A 22,877-nucleotide genomic window follows, 5' to 3' on the forward strand; every position below is an offset into this window, starting at 1 on the left:
CTGTCTCATCTTTTATTTCGAGCCGGAGAGGCAGTGTGACATTAAACAGTTGGTCTATGGAGAGAGAAGGAGAGGGGGAAAAGTGTGAGGGAGAGGAAGAAAAGGAGGGAGAGAGCGAGCTGGTGAAGGGGAACAAGGGAATGTTATTATTAGGAATAATTAATAATTAAAGGAATAATTTGTGCAAAAGTGAAAATTACATATCCTCATGGTGTTTAAAACCAAGGCAGAACCTGGTATTCAGGATTGGGATGCAAAATGTAAGAATCAACCATTACACCATAAAAAGCCATATCGATGTGAATATGTTGGTGGGACGGGACGTGGAGGGGTGGTGTGTCCTAGGGGGATTATTGGGGGTGTTTATGGTTCTGTTTCAAAAGCATATGGCTGTTTTACATGCTCATTTCCATGCAATTACAAATAACAGGCAATGAATCTTTTTAAAGCTTCAAAAAGGATGCAAAAACACTGTACAAATATCTTGTAGTTCCTATGACTTGTGCACTGATATGATAGCTTTATGTGAGGAACAGACCCGAATTTAAAATGTAATGCACTGAAAGTCTGTCCTAGTTCTGTTCTGTGCATTCGTGAGGGTAGACATGAGAGTTGTAGTAATAGTCTGATTTATTTCTTAAATCTTTCTTTTAAATGAGTAGACTGATTGGGTTAAAGCGAGAATGATTCATTCACAAATCTAACTCATGATTCAGTCACACCTTAGATTATAAGTGGATAATGGCTTAAATTTCATGCAAAGATATCATATGTCTTGGCTTATATTTAACTTGTATATCTTGGTTATAATATTTAACTTAAACTAAAACTGTTAAAAAATGTGTTAACTGAAATAAAGCTGAAATAAAATATTGTGTTAACTGAATGAAATAAATTCAGGGTTAATGACTAAAATTACTAACTGGGAAAAAACTGAACTAAAACTGAAACAAAAAATAAATTAAACTTAAGTAGCAATAATAATAATAATAATAAAATACAAATATCAACAGCAGGTTACAAAATTAATCAAATTTAAACTATAATGAAAATAACTGGAAATAAGCCAAAGCTAATTCAAAATATTGATAAAAAACTATTTTAGTATATAATACTAAAATAACAGCTTCAGACAAATTTTGATTATAATTATTATAAATTATGATATGTTTGAATGGAGAATGGCTTCTGAAAATTGAGCTTTGTCAAAACGGGAATAAATTACATTTTAAAATATATGAAAATATATTACCGTTTTTACTATATTTTTAATTATATGCAGCCTCTGTGAGTGTTTTTCAAAAACCTATGAATATATTTATATTTCATTGACCCTAGGCTTGTATATACAATTTATATTTCTTGCCTTAATTTTAAAAAGTATTTTTTTTTTGTCTTTATAGTTTCGTATAGATTTATTATTATTTTATGTATTGATCTTTTTTAGTGTTTTTTTGCTGTCTTATTTTCTTGTCTAATTCATAAGAATTTGTTTATAAATGCATGAGTCTAGTCTACTTTTATGATACATTTGTACCTGTTTTAAAAAACTGAAAGCAATCTCTATCGACTGCCTTAGTATTGAAACGGCAATGAGTTTGGAATGGCATGACGTAACCTAAATGAAGACAGCATTTTAATTCTGATTGAACGATCCTGTAAGGAAAAGGAGTGTGGAGTTTGTGGAGAAGTAGCATGGAGAATCCAGAATACCTCCTCCTATTAAACCCACACACTAATCCCCATGGGATGCTCCACTCCACTACCTGTTGTCTTGGCAACGGCAGTGAGTGTGATAACCAGTGTGTTGTTAAGGAAGAATCCAGCCCGTCTTGTTAGGAGGAAAATCTCTGGTTCAGGGAGCACAACTTCACCCCTCAGTGCCCACTTTGTTCTCAAGTTGCTCCCGAATGTGTCATGTGATGTCAGTTACACTGCAGCTGTCATTAAGAATGAAACACTGTCGTTTGAAATGTCCGTTGTTAATTAGCTAACATAACTTTGTGTGTGTGTGTGAGCAGAGATACGGTCTCAGTTAGTGGAGCAGCAGAAATGTCTGGAGCAGCAGACGGACATGCGGGTTCAGCTCCTCCAGGACCTGCAGGATTTCTTCAGGAAGAAAGCTGAGATCGAGAGCGAATATTCACGCAACTTGGAGAAGCTCGCCGAACGATTTATGGCCAAAACCCGCAGCACCAAGGACCACCAACAATACAAGTGAGTGGAGGTTGTGTGTGCATGCGTATGTGTGTGTGTGCATGAATGATTCAAGAGTCATTTTCTTGAAACGAATCAGTGGTGAATCGTTTCGATTCAGATGCATATCTCCTTTCCTTCCGTTCACCTCCAAATCATTTTTCCCTCCCTGTTCTGTTCAACTGTGGTTTGCGGTGGATTAGGGCGACGTCTGGAATATTTTACCCGTGATGCTCTGCTGCTTCATGCTTGAAAAATCAGAGATGGCAGAGGAGAGGCGATTGCTGTGTCTGCTGTAGTTATTGTTCTTGTATGTGTGGACAGGCATCTGTGTATTTGCTGTCTCATTAATGCAGATAACATTCTTCCTGTAGCAATTTTTTTTTCTCATGCTAGAGAGAGAGAGTTTCACAGTTTCTCTTCTGTTGCAATTTTTTTTTCTCATGCTGGGCACCGTTAGTGTGCTGGTCCTCATGGGGCTGTCCCATCGGATGCCTGCTGAGCTTTGTGATTAGTCACTGGCTGCTGAAGGCATTCGCCTCTTTGGTCCAAAATGGCTTCCCATTGTCTTTTCGCAACAGCCATAACTAATATAGAAGATCAAGTGTGAGAAACAAAATGGCGTCTTTTACCTTCACATCGGCAGGTGGTTAAACCACCTTCACTCTCCAAAATAAATGAGCAATTTGCACAGAGAGAAATGCAATGCATTTTTCGGCAGTAATCAGTTTAAAACGCAGTCATACAACAGTATGGGGTCAATAAGATTTTTTTTTAATGCTTTTATTCAGCAAGGAGGCATTAAATTGGTCAAAATTGTAAGTAAAGACATTTATAATGTTACAGATTTTTTTTATAATGTTGCAAATTTTAGTTTCAAATAAGTGCTGTTCTTTCAAAGTTTTAATCACTCAAAGAATCCTGAAAAAATGTATTTTTCCACGAAAATATTATGCAGTACAACCGCCTATTTTATGGGTTGTGGCACATTTCCTTAACATCCTCAACCGATCAGTTCAGTGAACTGCAGTTGAAATCTTCAGCAAAGCCTCAGCATTTCTTGAGGATAAATATGAAATGGTTCATTAGTGGATTTGGATGACTACTTGAAAAAAGCCACAGAGCAGCATTCACGAAAACAGCATGAACAGCAAATCCAGGGCCGCCCAGAGAGCAGAGATGAAGATATTCCCTTTGAATATCACAAAGAGATCAGGATTTATGATTTTAAGCTTGACATTTATATATACAATGACAGCAAAAAATGTTACATTTAAATCACCTAATGTATGTATGTTGTATTATATCACAAGATTTATTTGTATTTTGTATCATTTTTTCCATCTACATGTTAAACACACATATCTGTGGCTTTCAGGAAGGACCAGAACCTGCTTTCTCCTGTGAACTGCTGGTATCTGCTGCTGAACCAAGTGAGGAGGGAGAGTAAGGACCACGCCACCCTCAGCGACCTTTACCTCAACAACGTCATCACGCGCTTCACGCATGTCAGCGAGGACAACATGCGTCTGCTCAAGAAGGTGAGGTCAAACACAGGTCAGCATGGAAGGTCGTTTCTGTCAGTACTATAATGTGATGGGATGCACGTTTAATTCCACCAAAAATAAAGCTGGAAAAAATATGCATTCATTAAAAACACAGCCGGTGGGAGACAAAACCCCACATTTCTCCTTTGGATAATTAAAATGTGAACAACTTTTTACTTTCTTGTAATAGTGGTATTAGAATTTGTTCCTAGCAGTTAATTTTCATTCTTTCAGTGTAATTATCAGGCTTAAACTCTGATTGCTTTCTCAGATTGTGTGCATGGCTGTGGTTTTATTTTATGTGAATTCACCATTCATTATTCAGGCATCGTCTCTGTAGAATCCAACACTGGTGGTTTATTTATAGGAAGTGAATTTCTTTTTCTGCACTACAACACTTTAGTAGACCAGCACTAGTGTAATAACAATAGTAGAAGGGTCAGTGACAAATAGGAGTGTCCAAGATATGGAACAAATAGTTTAAAACACATGTGCTAGTTCATATAAATGGAATCTTTGTATTCATGTTGGTTTCATGTTTTAAAAAAGTTTTACACCATTTTTGGAGCTTTCTTACTTCTTAAAACAGCTTTACAGTTGTTTCCCCTATGAAATAACAATAAATACAGTAATAGTACAGTTGATACCAAACTATTTAAGTTTTATTTAACTTTCTTTTTTTTCATCATTAAGATATCATGACAGGACAGTTGTATCATCCTGATCTTTTATTTGACTTTATCCCACCACAAAAAAAAAAAAAAAACAATTATATATATATATATATATATATATTCTTTAAAATAAATAAATACTATTTTATTAAATGCGTTTTTAATAAATGAAAAGATTCAGTCAAAAAAACTCTGCTAAAACGCAATAGTGACACTCTATAAGAAATACTGTGTAACATGACTGATCCAAGAGAAGTAAAGCAACATAAGTGGACATTTGAGTTGTTTTGATCTATCATGTTAGTTCAGAATTGACAAAGCTAGGACAGCGATTCTTGGCTGTATATTTGAGTTTGACCCAGCTCGCCTTTACTCTCTGTCCATTATAACACACCTTGTGTTTTTTTGACCCTCAGAGCAAAGAGATCATTTTCCAGCTGCAAGAAGACCTGATGAAGATTCTTAACGAACTCTACACGGTGAGCTTGTCTCATTCTCTCTCATCATCTATTCAGTCTCTTTTTGGATTGCTTTTTCATCCCATCACTTTGTTGGTGCTTTTCCTCTCTCTCATTTTATCATTCCATCATTCCATCAATACGTAATTCGCCCCTCCATCACTGACACTCTCAGTCTCTCACTTCTCTTCTTCCAGAACTCAACTGTATAGGTTTCATCTATCTTTCAGTTGACTGGCTCAAAAAAAGTTTGCAAAAAAGTTGAGGAAAGATGGCAGATTTGAAATCACAAAAAATAACAAAAAATAAATAAAAGAAATGCATGCACGGATGAGTCTTTCACATGAAACAATATGCATTTATAAAATATGGTGAATTTCCATTGTAATGCTGACTTTAAGCTGGGTGGGAACTTTCCCTGTTGACAGAAATGTTATTCATCTGTAATTGTTTTAATGTGCAGTTGTGAATATTTGACCTGAATGTGAGCTTGTCTGACAGGACTGAAGTCTTAAAAGCCAGCAGCTCTTGCATAAATAATCTTGATAAAACAAAAACACGCAGCGCACATTAAGTCTGTCAGCTGAGCTTACCTCTAACATGAGGAATGTGCACTAAAAATGAGATGAATTCTCTGAACCACAGTACTCAAAGTTCAGGAAGTTTCCACCTCACTGCAGCCCTTTGTGTTAGCAGTTTTGTGTCCCTGTTGAGAAAGATTTACATCAGAGTATGAGAGCAGAGCAGGATGCATGTTGCATTATTTAGCTTGTAGCGAGGAGCCATCCAAGATGTAGATGAGTTTGTTTGATTTGGAGAAATTTAGCATTACATCACTTTATCACCAATGGATGCTCTGCAGTGAATGGGTGCCATTAGAATGAGAGTCCAAACAGCTGATTAAAAACATCACAATAATCCACAAGTAATCCACACAAATCCAGTCCATCAATTAACATCTTGTGAAGCAAAACGCTGTGTGTTTGTATGAAAAAATCCATTATTAAAGTGTTTAAACCTTTGCTTCTGGCCAAAATATGCACCATAATCCATAATAACACTTCCTCCAATGGAAAAAGTCTGTCTCCTGTTGTCCTCTCACATCAAAATCCACCAGCATATTTGTTTAAAACGTTTTTAGTCTTATTTTTTTGCTTGTAAACAGTTCTTGATTTGTGCATATTTCTCTCTTGATTCAGACTAGACCACTTTATCTCTGTACAAAGTAATATTATGCACACATAATTTAGCACTGAAAGCAACGGTTTGAACTTAACATTTTTATGGATCTGTTTATTACAATCACACAGCTTTTTAGTATATTGTCTTGTTTGTATCAGCATTTTGGACTCTCATTCTGACGGCACCCATTCACTGCAGAGGATCCATTGGTGAACAAGTGATATAATTCTAAATTTTTCATATGGAAATCATTACGCAAACACACCATGTGGACACAGATGCACAACAGACATTTATGAATCAGATTTAGCTTAGCAGGATGGGCTGCATTCTGCTCAAAGTTTTTGGGCTTGTGGGTAATGTAGTTTTCCCTCTGCTCAGGTGATGAAAACATATCACATGTATCACACTGAGACTCTAAGTGCAGAGAATAAGTTAAAGGAGGCAGAGAGGCAGGGTGAACGTCAGGGCCGAGGTGGAGAGACTGTCTTCAGTCTGCGCACTGAAGATCGCCACCAACGGCGCAACGCTGCTCGAAAAATCCAGAAGATGAAAGAGAAGGTGAGTTCCACATCTTTTGCTTTGTTTTTCTGTTGTGTTGTTGTTTTTTGAGGAAACCTTATTTGTTATACCTAATGTGTTTAGTTATTTGCAATCTAAGAGAGTATTATCCACTTTGCAAATTACATTCTTTGAATTTTAATGTGCCAGATGTATTTCCAGAAATAGTGCAAAGTTCATTTGTCTTGATGAAATACTGTGAACTGGAGTTATGGAGTAATTCGGTGGACATTATGAGGGAATAATTTCTGATTCGTGCATAACAAACCTGAAAATGAGCCTATTTTGTTGCTGTTGTTGGCTTAAATGATTTGATGCTTCATTATAATGATGGTTATAAAGATTTACTAATAATTTTTTGGGATGCCAGGTTGATTTAACGCTAAATTAATTAATTAATTATTTTTTATGCGATTGAGCTGAAATACATTATAACGTCACTGCTTTCCAAATGTAATTTTGAAGTTATTCCATTAAATCCTGGTACAGCTACAGCATGTACGGTCAGTGCATGTTTATAGAAATGTACACTGGGGAGTCTAGGGGTAAAAAGCAAAGAAGAACAGCCATTTTGCAAACTATTCTGTAACCGAAAACCATTGATAACCATGTTTTTGTAGGACACGGTGTGGTCCTACACCAGTGTGAACTGACCCAGGAGACTATAATCTCAGACAGTGTAAATATAGCAGTCTATATATACAGTAGTCTCGGTTTCAGAACATTAATTTCCAGTACATACACCCCCATGACACACCACGTGTTCACTACAGTTTGGCACTGCATTCATTTCTCTCTTTCATAAGTGGGAGGAGAGATTAGAATGAGCAATTGTTACAGTATCGGACAGAATAGGCAGACAGGATATCCTGATGGACAGAGTCAACAGTGCGTTTTTTTTTCATTTGAGGCATGGTATGAACATAAAACGAATTGGTTTACACATTTAAGTATGTAATATAGTAGTATATGCACTGCTGTTTTTAATTCAACAAAGATGCATTAAATTACTCAAAAGTGACAAAAATATTGGTAGACTAAAATTGATTTTTATTAGAAATGAATGCTCTTTTGAACTTTCTACTGATCAGACTGAAGTAATGGCTGCTGAAAATTCAACTTTGCATCACAGGAATAAATTACATTTTAAAAATATTAAAGTTGAATATAGCTACTTTAAATTGTAATATTATTTCACAATATTACTGTTTACTGTATTTTCAATCAAATAATTGCAGCCTTGGTTAGAATTTCTTTCAGAACCACTTAAAAAATAATTACAGACCCCAGGCTTTTGAAATGTAGTATACATCATTACACAAAAATCACTGTCCCATTGATAAAGGACTTGAATGTTCAGGATGCTTGCTTGATTTAATGATAATGTTGCTTTAAAAGATCTCTGGGTTTTACCAGCAGCCGAGGAACTTTAATTAAAGAGTCGCAGATGTATAAGCCAAACCTCACTGTGCTACCACACTGCCATTAGAAACAAGTTAGTCGATAAGTCGTCAAATAAAAACATTTTATCTTCTTGCCTTGATGGAGATATAGCACTTACTCAACACTTTGTCCTTCTCCTTCAACCTCTGTCTCTTTCTTTTTTTTTCCCAGCGCCAAGCCAAGTATTCAGAGAACAAACTGAAGGTTATGAAAGCTCGGAATGAGTATCTGTTGACTCTGGAGGCCACGAACGCTTCTCTGTTTAAATATTACATCCACGACCTGTCACATTTGATTGACGTGAGTATCTGATTAGGGCTGTGTACTGTGATGCACAGACTGTGAATCGACGGCAGGAAATTACAACTGCATGAAGGGCATGGTATTATGGTTGCGTTTATAAGCACAGTAATGAATTATAGTCCTGATTAATAATCACTAATTAAGGCAGCTTCCACTGCCTTTAATTAGAGACAAACGCACCCTGTAACAGGCAGGACGGGATGGAGATTAAGCCTTTAATTACAAGCACACATTTGCACATTCTGAAACAGGCCATGTTTAGAATGAAATACTAGCACTCTTGTTACTGCCTACTTCACATGATTCTATCTATCTATCTATCTATCTATCTATCTATCTATCTATCCTATGCTACTCTATTTCTGTCTATCATTCTATTTCTCTTCTGTCTGTCTATATATCATTTTATGCATTGCCCTGCCTGTTGTTCTTTCTTTCTTGCTCTGTCTATTGTCAGTTTGTCTGTCTGTCATCACATTGAAAATGGAAGGTGAAGTTGTGTGCATTGCATTGTGGGATAGAGTGTCCCATGTAGTGTCCTATGGTTGCATACTGATTATTTTTATCCCATTAATGATTATCCTATTAAATATCCTGCACACCTAATCTAGTTTCTGGTGAGGCCAGGAGATTCCTTAGTGGTAAAGAGAGGAGCCGTTTCTCACACGGGCCAACCTTCTCCTGGGTTTGCTGTGTCTGTTATTTTGCTCATTAGAGTTTGCAGCAGGCTGATGGTGGTCAGCAGTATCTGGCCATCGGAGCGCTGCGTCTCTTTGACCTTCACAGAGGTCAAACCTGCTCACACTGAGATAAAGACAGCAGGAGAATTGGTGTATGTGGGTGGGTAAAAGAGGGAGAGAGAGGTTGTGTGGGGGCGGGAAATGAAATCCAGTAAAAGCCTGGATGAAAAACCCTTCAAATCAACCCTGAGAACACAAGCCCTAGAGGATCATTTCTAGATAAACGCTTTAATGTAATGGTTCATCCGTCATAATCAGTTTCAACTGACAGCTCCACACGAATTCTCTTCTCCAGTAAAATCGAGTGTGTGTATTTGTGTTTGAACAGTGTTGTGACCTCGGCTACCATGCTGGCCTGAGCCGGGCGTTGCGCACCTACTTGTCAGCGGAATACAGCCTGGAAACCTCTCGACATGAAGGCCTGGATATTTTGGAGGGGGCCGTGGAGGGGCTGGACCCCAGTAGTGACCGGCAACGCTTTATGGAGACTCACCCCACAGCGTTCACTCCTCCTGCACGCTTCACCTTTCAGCCACACATGGCAGACCAGGTCACATGCCACCTAGTGTCCAAACTGCATAAATACATATCATTTGCAGTACATACAGTAGGCGTCTGTGTAGGAAATGAACCAATTTGTGTTATTGCAGAGACTTTTACTGTCATATCTTCATAATTTGGCTGGACAGCAAAAAAGAAAATGATTTTATCTAAAAACAAATTATTTATTGTAATTAAAAAAATATATATATATATGTAAAAAGTTTGAAACCGTCCTGTGCTTGACTGTATTGTGTACTTTGACATTATCTAAATGGGGTCAGAAATTGGTCAAAAATAGCATAATATTTTATAAACAGTATAACATTTTGTAACCAATAACTAAACTAATATGGAAAAGTCATTTTCTAAACTAAAAAAATCAGTTCTAATTGGGAATCATGACCTCAGAAGACAGAAGTAGTAATTATGGTGCTTTTAACTTCAGAAGATGGAGAGTTTCGTCTCATGCTATTAATTGAACTCGCAATATTTATCTGGAACTATTTCTATGTTTTTTTTATTCCTGCAATGTGATGCATAATAGAGAGATTTTCATCATTAATAAGCAAGAAATAAGCTAAAGTTTTCATGACCTCATAATAATTGAGGCCTCGTGGATTATTTGTAAATAAAAAAACTAATTTATCACACCACAGAACTGATTAAAATGAACTAGCAAAGCCAAAAGGGGTGATTTAAAAGTGCTGACCTCTTACTGCATTTGGAAATCTACACTAATTATTATTTAAATAATATTAATTTTAACTTCAAGCGTTGAGGAAAAACCTACATATATGGATATATATGGTTGAGCTGTTACTTGACACATTATCCAGCTGTGGCCTGTTGATTATCATGAACGCTATTATATGCAAATTCAAGTCTGGATCACAACATTTATTTATTTATTTATTTTTTAAATCAAGCAATGTCATCTTCTCCGTATCATTTCCTGTCTTTTTTTTTTTACACTCTATGTCTTTGAATATGCCAGAAAGGCCACTATAAGAATAGCAAAGATCAAATGATTTGTTTGTTCTGCTGAGTGGTTTCTGTAATATATGTATTTATGCATGTTGATATTTCAGGTGAGTCAAATCACAGCATTGCCGCAGGTGCAAGCCGAGCTCCTCCTCCGATTCCAGCAGCTGCAGTCGCGGCTCTCCACACTGAAGATCGAAAATGAAGAGGTGAGACACACAAATACACACACACGCAATCCCTTCCGCTTGAATGAGCACCTCGGCAGCTGCGGTTCCCCCACTGGGGGTGAAGAATAAGATGACTGGCATACACACCTTCTCCATTTCTCCTTTCCCCTCTCTCGTTTCTTCTCTCTTTGACGTCAGGTTCTATATATGCATACCAGCGCACTCCACAGCTGCAGACACATTCATACATATTGTTTCCATCTTCTCAGTCTCTGTTGGAGTGTGTGGTTGTTTATCACTGGTTGTTGGCAGGCCTGCTGTTTCCTGCAGCTCTCAGCATGTGAAGGACAGAGCAGAAGTGCTGATGAACGCTGTATTACTGCAGTGAGTTTAGACTGTAGAGATCGAGGGGTGTACAGATGTGTGTGCGAGATATTCCTCTATCCTCACTACTCTAGATGGCTATGGACCAATTCCTGATTACAGTGTGTGATTGTCAAAACAAAATGCTTGGTTGGACATTATACTAATTTATTTAATCAAAAATACAGTAAAAACTATAATACTGTGAAATAATATGTGACCCTGGACCACAAAACCAGTCAAAAGGGTAAATTTTTAGAAATTGAGATTTATACATCACCTGAATAAATAAGCTTTCCATTGATGTATGGTTTGTTATGATAGGACAATATTTGGCCGAGATGCAACTTTTTGAAAATCTGGAATCTGAGGGTGCAAAAAAATCAAGTACTAAGAAAATTGCCTTTAAATTTGTCTTAATTTTCTTAGCAATGCATATCACTAGTCAAAAATTAAGTTTTGATATATTTACGGTAGGAGATTTACAAAATATCTTTATGGAACATGATCTTTACGTAATGTACTAATGATTTTTGGCATAAAAGAAAAATCTATAATTCTGACCCATACAATGTATTTTTGGCTATTGCTATAAGTATACCCCCGCGACTTAAGACTGGTTTTGTGGTCCAGGGTCTCACATAATTTAAACTGTTTTCCAAACTCATTTATTACTCCAGTCTTCAGTGTCACATGATCCTTCAGAAATCATTCTAATGTGTTTATTTAATGCTCAAGAGACATTTCTTATTATTATCATCAGTGTTGAAAACAATTTTGCTGCTTAATATTTTTGTGGAAAGTAATGCTTTTTTCAGGATTCTTCGATGAATAAAACTTCAACAGTTGATAAATTATTGTGTCCTTTCAGAATAAAAGTATTCATTTCTTTCAATAGCATGCCACTGTGTAAAAACCACAGTGGACAAATTATTGCTTCCAAATAAATTTCCAATTGTTAATTTCACTGCAAAATGTAATTAAATTTTATATATTAAATGGAGAAAAGCTGAAAAGCTAACCTAAAAAAAAAAAAAAAAAACATTCAAGTCAAGTGCATATTGTAAATACATTAGTTTGAATTAATAAAATGCATCTAAAGCTCTAGTTCACAAAAATGTAAATTATATTCTGAAAAAAACAAACTCTTTGCTTCATTTTGCTGGTGTCCATTGACTAAAAAAAAAAAAAAAAAAAAAAAAAAAAAAAAAAAAAAAAAAAAAAAAGTCAATGGCTACCAGCAACTGTCTTCACTATGAAACAGAAAAAAAGAAACTCTTTGCTTCATTTTGCTGGTGTCCATTGACTTCCATAGTATATTTTTTCCTCATACTATGGAAGTCAATGGCTACTAGCAACTGTTTGGTGTATGTATATCTTCTGTTGTGTTCAACAGAAGAAAAAACTTGTGTTGAGGCCCCACGGAAGAGAGGGGTGGGGTAAGCAGGAGCGAAACGAGTCGCTGTGAACAGAGCTGTTTTTGACAAGGAAAACGGGTGTTGTTTTGTACGATCATAGAGGAATTTTAACCAAAGCATGTTAGACATTTTCCTTAAAGAATCATACCAACTTGTAGAAAATTGACATCTGATGTCCCCTTTAAGAGTTTAACCAGACAGAAAATATTACTTGTAGTTTATGATGTGTGTTTGGATCACAAAATGTTTTGGACCCCATTTACACCTGTATTTTGCATCACCTACTTAAATATAAAAATACAAGTAACTGTTCTTGGATTAAAATTACCATGAGCTAATCATTCAGTACAATGGTGTCAGGCCACTACTTCTGTAACTCTCTATGTTCTCTCTGAAGGTGAAAAAGACATCGGAGGCTACCCTCAGCACTATCCAGGACATGGTGAACATGGAAGATTACGACGTGTCCGAGAGCTTCCAGCACAGTCGCTCCACTGAGTCAGTCAAATCCAGCGTATCAGACACTTACCTCAGCAAACCCAGCCTGGCCAAGAGACGCGCCAACCAGCAGGAAACAGAGCTCTTCTATTTCACAGTAAATGTTGGCCCACACACACAGTTTCAGAAATCTAGCATTTAATAAGACATTTACTTGAATCAGACACAGCATATTTACATGTGCCTATGATCTGATCACGCAGTAGTTTTGTAGCGTTGTGACCCCTGGATAGATGGTTTTGTTTTAGCAGAAAGCAACATCAGTATATTTAAACTTAGTTTAAGGCTACTGACGGATGACCGGGACTAATCAGATCATTAATTTCCAGTATTATTGAGTGTGTGTATTTGTGTGGCTGCAGAAACTGAAGGAGTGTCTGGAAGGCAGTAATCTCATCGCTAAACTACAAGCCAAACACGACATGCTGAAGAGGAGCATAGCTGAAGGTGGTGATGTTGCACTTTTCTCTAAATGTAAAATTATTATGATTATATTTATTATTGTATGTTGCTGCTGCTGCTAAAAATGAGAAAGTGAAAAAGGTTTAGAAATTGATTTTTTTTTATTATAAGCTCTTTTTTTCATTTGTAAATCTTTTATTTTTTATTTAATTTTATTTTAATATTAATGCTGCTGCTACTAGTACTACTATTGTTACTACTACTAATAATAATAATTGAAGAGCAGTGAAATGTTGTCTAATATAATGTCTATATCCACAGGATACAGAGGAGACATCATGACAACCAGGTATATCTCATCATCTATGTCTGACCTTATTTTAATGCCCTTTTTAAATATATTGCTCTGCATCACAAGGTCCTTTTGATATTTGTGAAGGTTCTCATGACCTTTTTGAATGCTAAATCTCTTGTTTCAGTTGTATTTCTCTCTCTTTTTCCACTTAGCCGTCGACGAAACTCCCACAGCAGGCACCAGGTAACCGCTGGTTTTGTTTTCACCTGTACCAGCATGCATATTTCACGTTTTGTAAAACTTCCATGTGCTGCTTTATAATTATTGCAATATTTTTATCTGCACGCAGGATTCTGGGAAGGCCATCCCACTGATTGTACAAAGCTGCATTCGCTTTATTAATCTATATGGTGAGAAATGTATAAAATCTGAAGAATAATACAAATATTGAATCCATCATCAACAATGCATTCACATGCTCTTAAGTTGTGTGGTGTATGATGTATTCTTATTTTTTTTTTTTATTCTTCTAGGTCTGCAACACCAGGGTATTTTCAGGGTTTCAGGGTCACAGGTGGAAGTCAATGACATTAAGAACTCTTTCGAACGAGGTTTGTGAACGCAGTCATCAGATCATACATCTGTACATCAGTTAAGTTCATTTTATTTCTAAAGCACATTTAAAAACCGCAAGAAGGCTGCCCAAAGTGCTGTACAATACAAAAACAAAAGACCATAGGATAAGAGATAAAAAGACATTATGATGTATTAAAAGCCAATGAAAAGAGATCTGTTCTAAGACTAGATTTGAATGCAGTTCAAATAGAAGCAACCCTAATATGGTATGAAAGCTCTGTTTCCCCGGCACTTTAAGAGAGTTTTTAAAAAAATTGGAGTAAGTTTTGATCTTCTGATCTTAGGCTTTGTGAGGGGTTATAGGGGGTGGAGTAAACTAGACAGATGGCTCGGCATTTGATTATGTAAGATTTATAGACAAGTAATAGGATTTTGAACTTCATTCTGTCTCCATATAAATCTGGGATTTTTTCAAATTTAAATCTGGAAGTATATAAAGTTTTAAATCATTTAAAAACAAATATAATAAAATGAAAAATACAAAAAATAATTATAATACAACATTTTAATCACACTAAGTAAATTTTTTTTTTTTTAAATTTTAATATTTTTTTTTCTTATACCAGTGGTGATTAATTACCACGTAATTTTTAATGTAAAAAAAAAATAAAATAAAATAAATTTATATGGTTGGTACTTCCTCTGCATAATGTAAGAAGTCACATTTTATTTTATTTTGTTTTTAAATTGGCAAAGCAAACAAGTTGTAAGATTTTGAATAAATCAATATAAGTTATAGATGAGTTTTACAGATAAGTTATGGTGTAATATTAAGAATACATCTCTGTGTCACCAATATAGAAGTGGTAACTAATTTCCAGTTAATTTTACTTACAAAAAACCATTATAAATGAATATGCTACCTTTTAGAAAAATGCTAAATTATTAAAAAAAAAAGATTTATTTATATATAAACTAAAAGAATTGACTTTATACAGATTAACAGTCTCCCTTAAATAAAAAATTAAAATTGTGGTTATTTAATAATGAATGACAATGACCATTTTTTTTAAAGCTCAGTGCCGTACTCAAATGTGAAAATCACTGATTTTAATGTAAAAAGATCTATCACCATGGATACACTCTCATCTTAGTGACTGTTTCCCAGGCAACGACCCCTTGACTGACGAGGAGAATAACCATGACATTAACTCAGTAGCAGGCGTGCTGAAAATGTACTTCCGCAACCTGGACAACCCGCTTTTCCCCAAGGAGAAGTTCAACGATCTCATCGCCTGTGTCCGTGAGTGCATGTTTTCCCCTGTGTTCATATATGTATGTGTATGAGGCAGGATGGAGGAAGGAAAGGAAAGGAAAGGTGTGTGTGAGAAATGGTGGTACAAGCATTCGGGAAATGACAGGGTGCTAAGTACTTGGGTTTCCTGGGGAGTTTGGACAGCTGTTGTCTTTTCATGTGAATATAAAAGAGTCCCTGCCTGTTTGAGCACATGGGATGTCTGATTTTCCTTGTTTATGAACTTACATGTTCATTTGCCTTCAACAGGAACTGAGAGTTTGTTTGAGCGTGCCCTTTCCATCCGCAAGATCTTGACCACAACACCACGGCCAGCACTAGTGGTCATGAGATACCTGTTTGCATTCCTCAACCAGTGAGTATTCACACACACACACACACACACACACACACACACTTGTTTTTATATAAAGCTTAATATAATTATTAAATAGTATAATTATAATGTAGATAATATATATATTTTAATATAAATATATAGTATAATTATATTATATTATTTTGTATATATAAAGCTTAATATAATTATTAAATAGTATAATTATATTATATTATTTTGTATAATTAAGTCAATGTTATTTTAGTATCATTGATATATTATAAAATATTAATATTTGATTGCTTTTTAATTTTTTATATAAATTTTACTCTTTTTGTAATTTTTTAAATATGTCTATATAATTATAGTATATAGTATTCATTTTTATTTCAGTTTTAGTTATTTTAGTACTTCTACTTAAAAATAGGTTTTTCAATTTTATTTCAGTTAACAATAACAGCCCTGGTATAAATATTATTAGCTATTTATGATTAGTTATATTATTATTACTTAATTATTATATTATTTTATGTATAATTAATTATTACAGACCGTAAAAGAAAACAAGCAAAAAAAAATATTTTTTTGTTTTTCCCGAAAATTAGACTTTATTTTTCTTTCTTCTTTTTTTAAATTTAATTCCAAGTAATGACAATGTTTTTGCATGTGAAATGCATGAGCAATACTGAGTACTGGTGAGTGTGACTATATTCACGATTATATGATTTAAAGTGTATAACAGTATGTTGATAATCTTTTGTGTCCTAAAGTGAAAGTCCGTACAGTGAACCTGGAGCATTTTAGTTTTAGTTAATGACAATGCCCCTGGTATAAATTTTACTAAAATATTATTAAATTATTAAAATTACACATATATCAATCTTAAACAAGTAAAAACATAAATAAATGTCAAATAATGTCACTTTTTAACACGTAATAACCTTATGAAGTGTCTGATTTAATTTACTAAAAATACTTTCATAAAACCAAAAACTACATAAGACATTTACAGTTATATCACTGAATAATTTCTTAGGAAGTTTTCAGATGTCCTCAAAGGAATGTTTTGCCATTTTTAACTGATTTACGTTGACAGCTACACTTAAGGGACAAATCTAAGTAAACCCACATACACACTCCTTCATGATTATACTTACTATGAACTATTCACCAGTATTTGTACTTCTAAAAGAACACAACTCACTCAGCTGCAAAGCTCAAGCTTCTCATTAAATAGGAGAAATGCAGCTAAACTAAGCATCCGTTTTCACACCGGAAATTAAATCCTCTCCCACCTCTGTGCTGTGAGAGAGATATGGTGAGAGATAGAGGGAAGGTGGGAGCGAAAGTGTTGGATAAAGGTGCAAAAAGAAAAGGTGCGATATGGAATTTATGACTCAAGCCATGCATGCAAATAACAGACTGATGCTCTGATTAAGAATGCATAATTATAGCAATGTACTCAGGAGACAACATAATGCATCATGGGTTTGTTTCCTATCACAGCTTGTCCCAGTACAGCGACGAGAACATGATGGACCCTGGAAACCTGGCAATATGCTTCGGTCCGACTTTGATGCCCACCCCGGACCTCCTGGACCAGGTGTCATGTCAGACGCATGTCAATGAGATCATCAAAACCATCATCATCCACCATGAAACTATCTTCCCTGACACCAAAGAGCTGGAGGGACCCGTTTATGAGAAATGCATGAGCAATACTGAGTACTGGTGAGTGTGACTATATTCACGATTATATGGTTTAAAGTGTATAACAGTATGTTGATAATCTTTTGTATCCTAAAGTGAAAGTCCGTACAGTGAACCTGGAGCGTTTGAGGAGGGGGAGCAGGATGGAGGGACGGAAACACAGACGAGTGAGGAGGGTAAATTCATGCATGCTTTTTGTCATGTAAATATACTCTGTTTTTCTCATTCACAAAAATACAGAATGCTGAATGTGTCTGTCTGTCTTTCAGAGGGCGAGCCTGTGGAGGCCATAGCCAAGTTTGACTACGTGGGACGGTCTGGACGGGAGCTGACGTTTAAAAAAGGCGCCACTCTGCTGCTCTTCCAGAGAGCGTCTGAAGACTGGTGGGAGGGACGTCACAACGGCATTGACGGACTCATACCACACCAATACGTCACGCTGCAGGAGTGAGTTCACATGCTTCATCTACAGTACATATACACGGAAACAAGATAAAAAAAAATTAACACCACAGCAAACATTCTCCAACAAAATACCAGATTTACAGTTAATCTTACTGCTGTAAACCATAGTGAATTAATATGGTACCTCCTTTACACAGTTTGAGAGGTCATTTCATTTCAGTGGTACCTAATTCCTACTTCACGTTACTGCTGCAAAACCGTAATAAATCAATTTTAAGAGTTTTAATTTAATTTAATTTAATTTAATTTAATTTTTTTTACTGTTTTTTAGTGGTGACTAATTTCCACTTAATATTACTGTTTTAAAACCATGAAACAGATATTATGGTGGTCTAAGAAGTAATTTATTAAATGTTTGTTTATTTTATTTTTAACAGTGGTGGCTAATTTGCACTTAATGTATATAGTGATTATGGTATCTATGAAGAAATGTTTTCATAGTAATTGTCTTGTAAGGAATTTGAAGTTAATTCTGTTTATGTAACTATTGACTAATTGAACTGAAAAACTAAAAGACCTTTTGATCAAATGAATAGCTTGATGTTAAAATGGATGAATGACATATTTCAGGGATGAGGCCATGTCAGACACTCTGAGCCAGAAAGCAGACAGTGAGTCCAGCACCACACCTTCAGATGAAGTGAGCTCCAGACGCTCACTGACGTCTCCTACTGAACCAAGAATCCCTGAGACCTTCATCAGCCGGTGAGCCTTTAGTCTCCTAGTCACTTCTGTCCTTGCATTTTGCTTTATTAATTCCTCTTTCCTTTCTTCAGACACCGGAAGCGAACGGAAGCCCTCCTGCGCCGCGTCCCCGGTCGCCTAAGCGACGGTCACTGCCATGGCAACGGGCTGGAACGTAGCTCGCCTCCCGTAACGGTGACCGTAACGGGGCATTTCAGCCCGCGGGAGCTGCTACGTGGGAATAGCTGTGTAGACAGTCCTGAGCACCACCGACGCATGGGACACAACGCTACCTCCAACGGCAACATCACTGCCAACATCAGCCGACACGAGTCCCTGCGCAGGGACAGAGAACGAGAGAGTCCTCCAATACGCCAGTCACCATCCACACTGCATTGTGGGTTACCTATTCAACGCTCTCAGACGCTGAACCCGCACACATTGGCACAGGTTTGTTATGAACAGACATGCAAATAGGCAAATCTCACAAAAACATGTTCATCACATTTCAGTCCCAAAATTAAAAGGAAAAAAAACAAGATGTTATTTTGCATATGGAAATTGAAACCTCTTTGTAGGACCATTACAATTTTTGCATTGACATTTTTACAGTTAAGCACATTTTTCACTCAAATTAATATATATTAAAAAAATAATTGAATCATAAAAAAAAAATAATTTAAAAAAAAATTTTAATACACATATTTTATTAAAAATAAAAAAATAAAACAAATAATAATTTACATTAATAACTAATAATCAAATTAATAAACAAATAAAATTATTTGTGTATTGTATGTATGTATGTATGTATATATATATATGTATATACTGTATGTGTGTGTGTGTGTGTGTAGATTTCTTTGTGATGTATGTTGTATGTATGTATGTATGTATGTATATATATATATATATATATTATTATATATATATATTGATATATATTTATATAATATATATAGTGCTATATATATATATGTATATGTATATATATATGTATATATATATGTATATGTATTTTATATGTATATATATATATGTATATATATTATATATACTGTATGTGTGTGTGTGTGTGTATATATAATATGTATATACTGTATGTGTGTGTGTGTGTGTGTGTATGTAGATTTCTTTGTGTATTAAATGTATAATCAATTTATAATAAAAAAAAATTAAATTGTTCTTTTTTGATTAAAATTTATAATCACCAAATTAAAAACATAAATTGGGATATATTATGTTAGATATTATAATAGCTATATTTACTTTTTAATGTTTATATTTCATTATTTTTCTATCAAATGTATAATCAGTTTATATTTTATTAATTTGTGAAAAAAGATTTTATTATAATTTATATATTCAATTTATATAGTTTTTATTGAAAAAAAAAAAAACGAATTAGGGACCCTAAAAATTTAGGATTTCCTTTCTTAATGCAAAATACAATGTCTTACTTGCTTGTTTTGAATTTGCTGTGCATTACAACCCATGATAAGTTTTGTGAGATGTGTTACAGTAATACCCGTACAGTTAACGCTCTCTTTCTACAGGATTTAGAGGAAACTATGAATCTGGCATTGAATGAGCTGCGTGAGCTGGAAAGACAGAATGGGAAAACCGCGGCTCCTGACCTGGTGCTGGACACCCTGGAGCAAGTGAAGAGCAGCCCGTCCTGCCTGTCCGGCTCCACCCCCTCCAGCTTGTCCAGCCCGTCAGATTCCCCGAGCCCCCTCAGCCCTATTAGCCCCCTTCCTCCTCTCCCTCCGTTGCCCGGCCCTTCGTCCCGACGCTCCAACGACCCCGTTGCCACCTTCAAACCCATCGCCTCACCCCGCATGGGCGTGACGCTCCGCCCACCCGCTTTGCGGCCAAAACCACCCATTCTCCCCAAAGCCAACCCTCCGCCTTCCCAGCAGCCCCAGAATCCGCCCTCGAGTTTCGGCGGCGACAAATCGGGCACTATGTAAGCCAATGGGTCCAACTGAAGGAAACAGGGTTTAAGACTTGACGACTGCTCGAAGAACAGGGTTCATCTCTTAATAATGACATGATTGTATGGCCGATAGCTAGTTTACGCGCAGAATGGTCTGATAGCATTAGTCTACGATATTATATCCATAAATGTGTTGTCAGGGTGGTGTGCGTGTGTATTCTCAAAGTGAATTGGACTTTACCGTGTCTGTGTGTAGATACATTTGCGAGGAACACATTCAGAGACAGCGGAGAGAGACTGCCTGTACAGGAACGACCGTTGTTGCTTTTTTGGGAAATGTTCTATTGAGTCGGTGCAATGTATTTAGAGTGCTTTGATTTGTTAGGCCTTACTACCACAAGAGGGATGTGTCGAAAACGCCGTTTTAATAAGTTGCTGCTGCTTTTTTTGATGCTTCGATTCGAGTTACAGGACTCCTGGTGCCTCTTGGGAAAAGTTATTTCACTTGTTGGAAGTTGATGGGGAATGTAATTTAGTTTTTTTGGTTCGTTCACCTAGCCTTTCCCACGAGGCGACTGAAGAACACAGAATGTATTCCATGAATGTTCCACTTTATTATTTTTCCTTTTTTCACTTGGAAAAATACCACACTAAGCCTTGATCACCAGATAAACCTCCCCCTTTACCGTGGAAACCAAACCCTTAAGCCTGATTGGACGACGTGGGAGGGACGCATTCCGAGGGCGAACACACAAACTAAGCTTTATCAAAACAACACACTGAAGGCGCAAAAACACATTCCCGGGGAGGATTGCGAAGAAAATTCTGAAAGTTCTTGAAAACAGGCCACGCCCTCCCTCAGGTCCTTCAAGTACAATTTCCACTGCTGCTCCACTGTCGGACGATCATGGTGTTCGATTCTCGATTTTCAACGTTCCCTGTGCTTCCAGTGTATGTGTGTTTGTACGATACTGTCAACGGCAGACTCTTTGGAGCACACTAACCATACATGGCTCTTCTGTGTGTGTCTGTGTGAGGGTTTTTGCATGATAAAACACAGTTAGAGTAGTTCAGAGTACTAGATGATGGATAACTCATGCTTGTACATGACAACTTAAGTGTTTGAGTGTGTGTGTGTGAGTGAATGAGAGAAAGAGTGTGCTGTACTTGTAGACAGGATTGTGTGTGTGTGTGTGTGTGTGTGTGTGTGTGTGTGTGTGTGTGTGTGTGTGTAAACGAGGGTGTGTAAATATGCATGAAGGTGAGGTGAGTTGCTTTACAACTAAAGGGCCTTGGTTCACTTTTTTTATACACTAATGATTGTTTTTCCACTTTTTCTGACTGCTGCTTTTACGTTTTTCTAACTGTTCTATTTTTTACCTTCATTTCTTACTGGTGCTCTTTCATATGACTGCGACTGCTTGTCGCAGTATCCAACGCCCGCCTTTTTGTCCTTTTCCAAGCAATGTGAATATCTATGATTATCACCCCACCCTCCTACACACACACACACACACAACTGTGTTCACATGAAAGTGCCTTTCAGGATGCATGTTGAATGCAGGAGCCTGGTCTGCCAAGGGTGTGTGCTCCCATCGCTCTCTGAAGAGTCGTTCCCCAAGTTAAATATTAATAATAATGCTAGAGCTCTTTTACAGATATTTAATATCCTGAACAAATAATAAATATGTACATTTAATCCATTGTGATGTCGCACTTTCATGTATAGGACTGTATTGGCATGTAGCATTAAATCATGTTCCAGTGCATTTTAAAATGTGTCTGAATGTCTTTGAAATAAAGGAAAGTTAATACGTCTCAAAAATGGTGCATTGTACTTTTTTGTTTGTATACTTCAACTTAGTGATGGATAGATGCATACTTAAACTAAACGGTGAGTAAAAAGCATATGACAATCTACAATATTTAAAGAGACAGTGCACCCAAAAATAACATTTTGTCATTATTACCATATTATACAAACCACTCCTCTATAGAAAATCAGGTGTATGATTGTGAAGGATTTTAGTGCACCGTTCCTTTAAACATTACAATCGATCTGCCTGAATCCATGTTTTGTACACTAATAATAACC

The 22,877-nt window shown here is 36.1% G+C and overlaps 1 protein-coding gene across 1 annotated transcript in view; it reads left to right on the forward strand.

The window, feature by feature from the left end:
- The window catches only part of srgap1b (SLIT-ROBO Rho GTPase activating protein 1b), a 30,225-nt gene extending 7,618 nt beyond the window's left edge, over window positions 1-22,607 (forward strand). Inside the window, exons 2-22 of the mRNA XM_042739050.1 lie at window positions 2,022-2,217; window positions 3,575-3,737; window positions 4,834-4,896; window positions 6,439-6,618; window positions 8,233-8,361; window positions 9,433-9,654; window positions 10,736-10,837; window positions 12,977-13,174; window positions 13,440-13,524; window positions 13,801-13,828; window positions 13,987-14,017; window positions 14,124-14,184; window positions 14,308-14,385; window positions 15,519-15,653; window positions 15,915-16,020; window positions 17,491-17,715; window positions 17,791-17,870; window positions 17,964-18,141; window positions 18,730-18,864; window positions 18,936-19,293; window positions 20,400-22,607. Coding sequence (XP_042594984.1) covers window positions 2,022-2,217; window positions 3,575-3,737; window positions 4,834-4,896; window positions 6,439-6,618; window positions 8,233-8,361; window positions 9,433-9,654; window positions 10,736-10,837; window positions 12,977-13,174; window positions 13,440-13,524; window positions 13,801-13,828; window positions 13,987-14,017; window positions 14,124-14,184; window positions 14,308-14,385; window positions 15,519-15,653; window positions 15,915-16,020; window positions 17,491-17,715; window positions 17,791-17,870; window positions 17,964-18,141; window positions 18,730-18,864; window positions 18,936-19,293; window positions 20,400-20,816 — 3,170 coding nt within the window. The 3' untranslated portion in view covers window positions 20,817-22,607. The remainder of the gene's footprint in view (window positions 1-2,021; window positions 2,218-3,574; window positions 3,738-4,833; window positions 4,897-6,438; window positions 6,619-8,232; window positions 8,362-9,432; window positions 9,655-10,735; window positions 10,838-12,976; window positions 13,175-13,439; window positions 13,525-13,800; window positions 13,829-13,986; window positions 14,018-14,123; window positions 14,185-14,307; window positions 14,386-15,518; window positions 15,654-15,914; window positions 16,021-17,490; window positions 17,716-17,790; window positions 17,871-17,963; window positions 18,142-18,729; window positions 18,865-18,935; window positions 19,294-20,399) is intronic.
- The last annotated feature ends 270 nt before the right edge of the window (window positions 22,608-22,877 follow it).

The sequence above is a fragment of the Cyprinus carpio genome, chromosome A4 (assembly GCF_018340385.1).
Source record: "Cyprinus carpio isolate SPL01 chromosome A4, ASM1834038v1, whole genome shotgun sequence".
Taxonomy (NCBI): domain Eukaryota; kingdom Metazoa; phylum Chordata; class Actinopteri; order Cypriniformes; family Cyprinidae; genus Cyprinus; species Cyprinus carpio.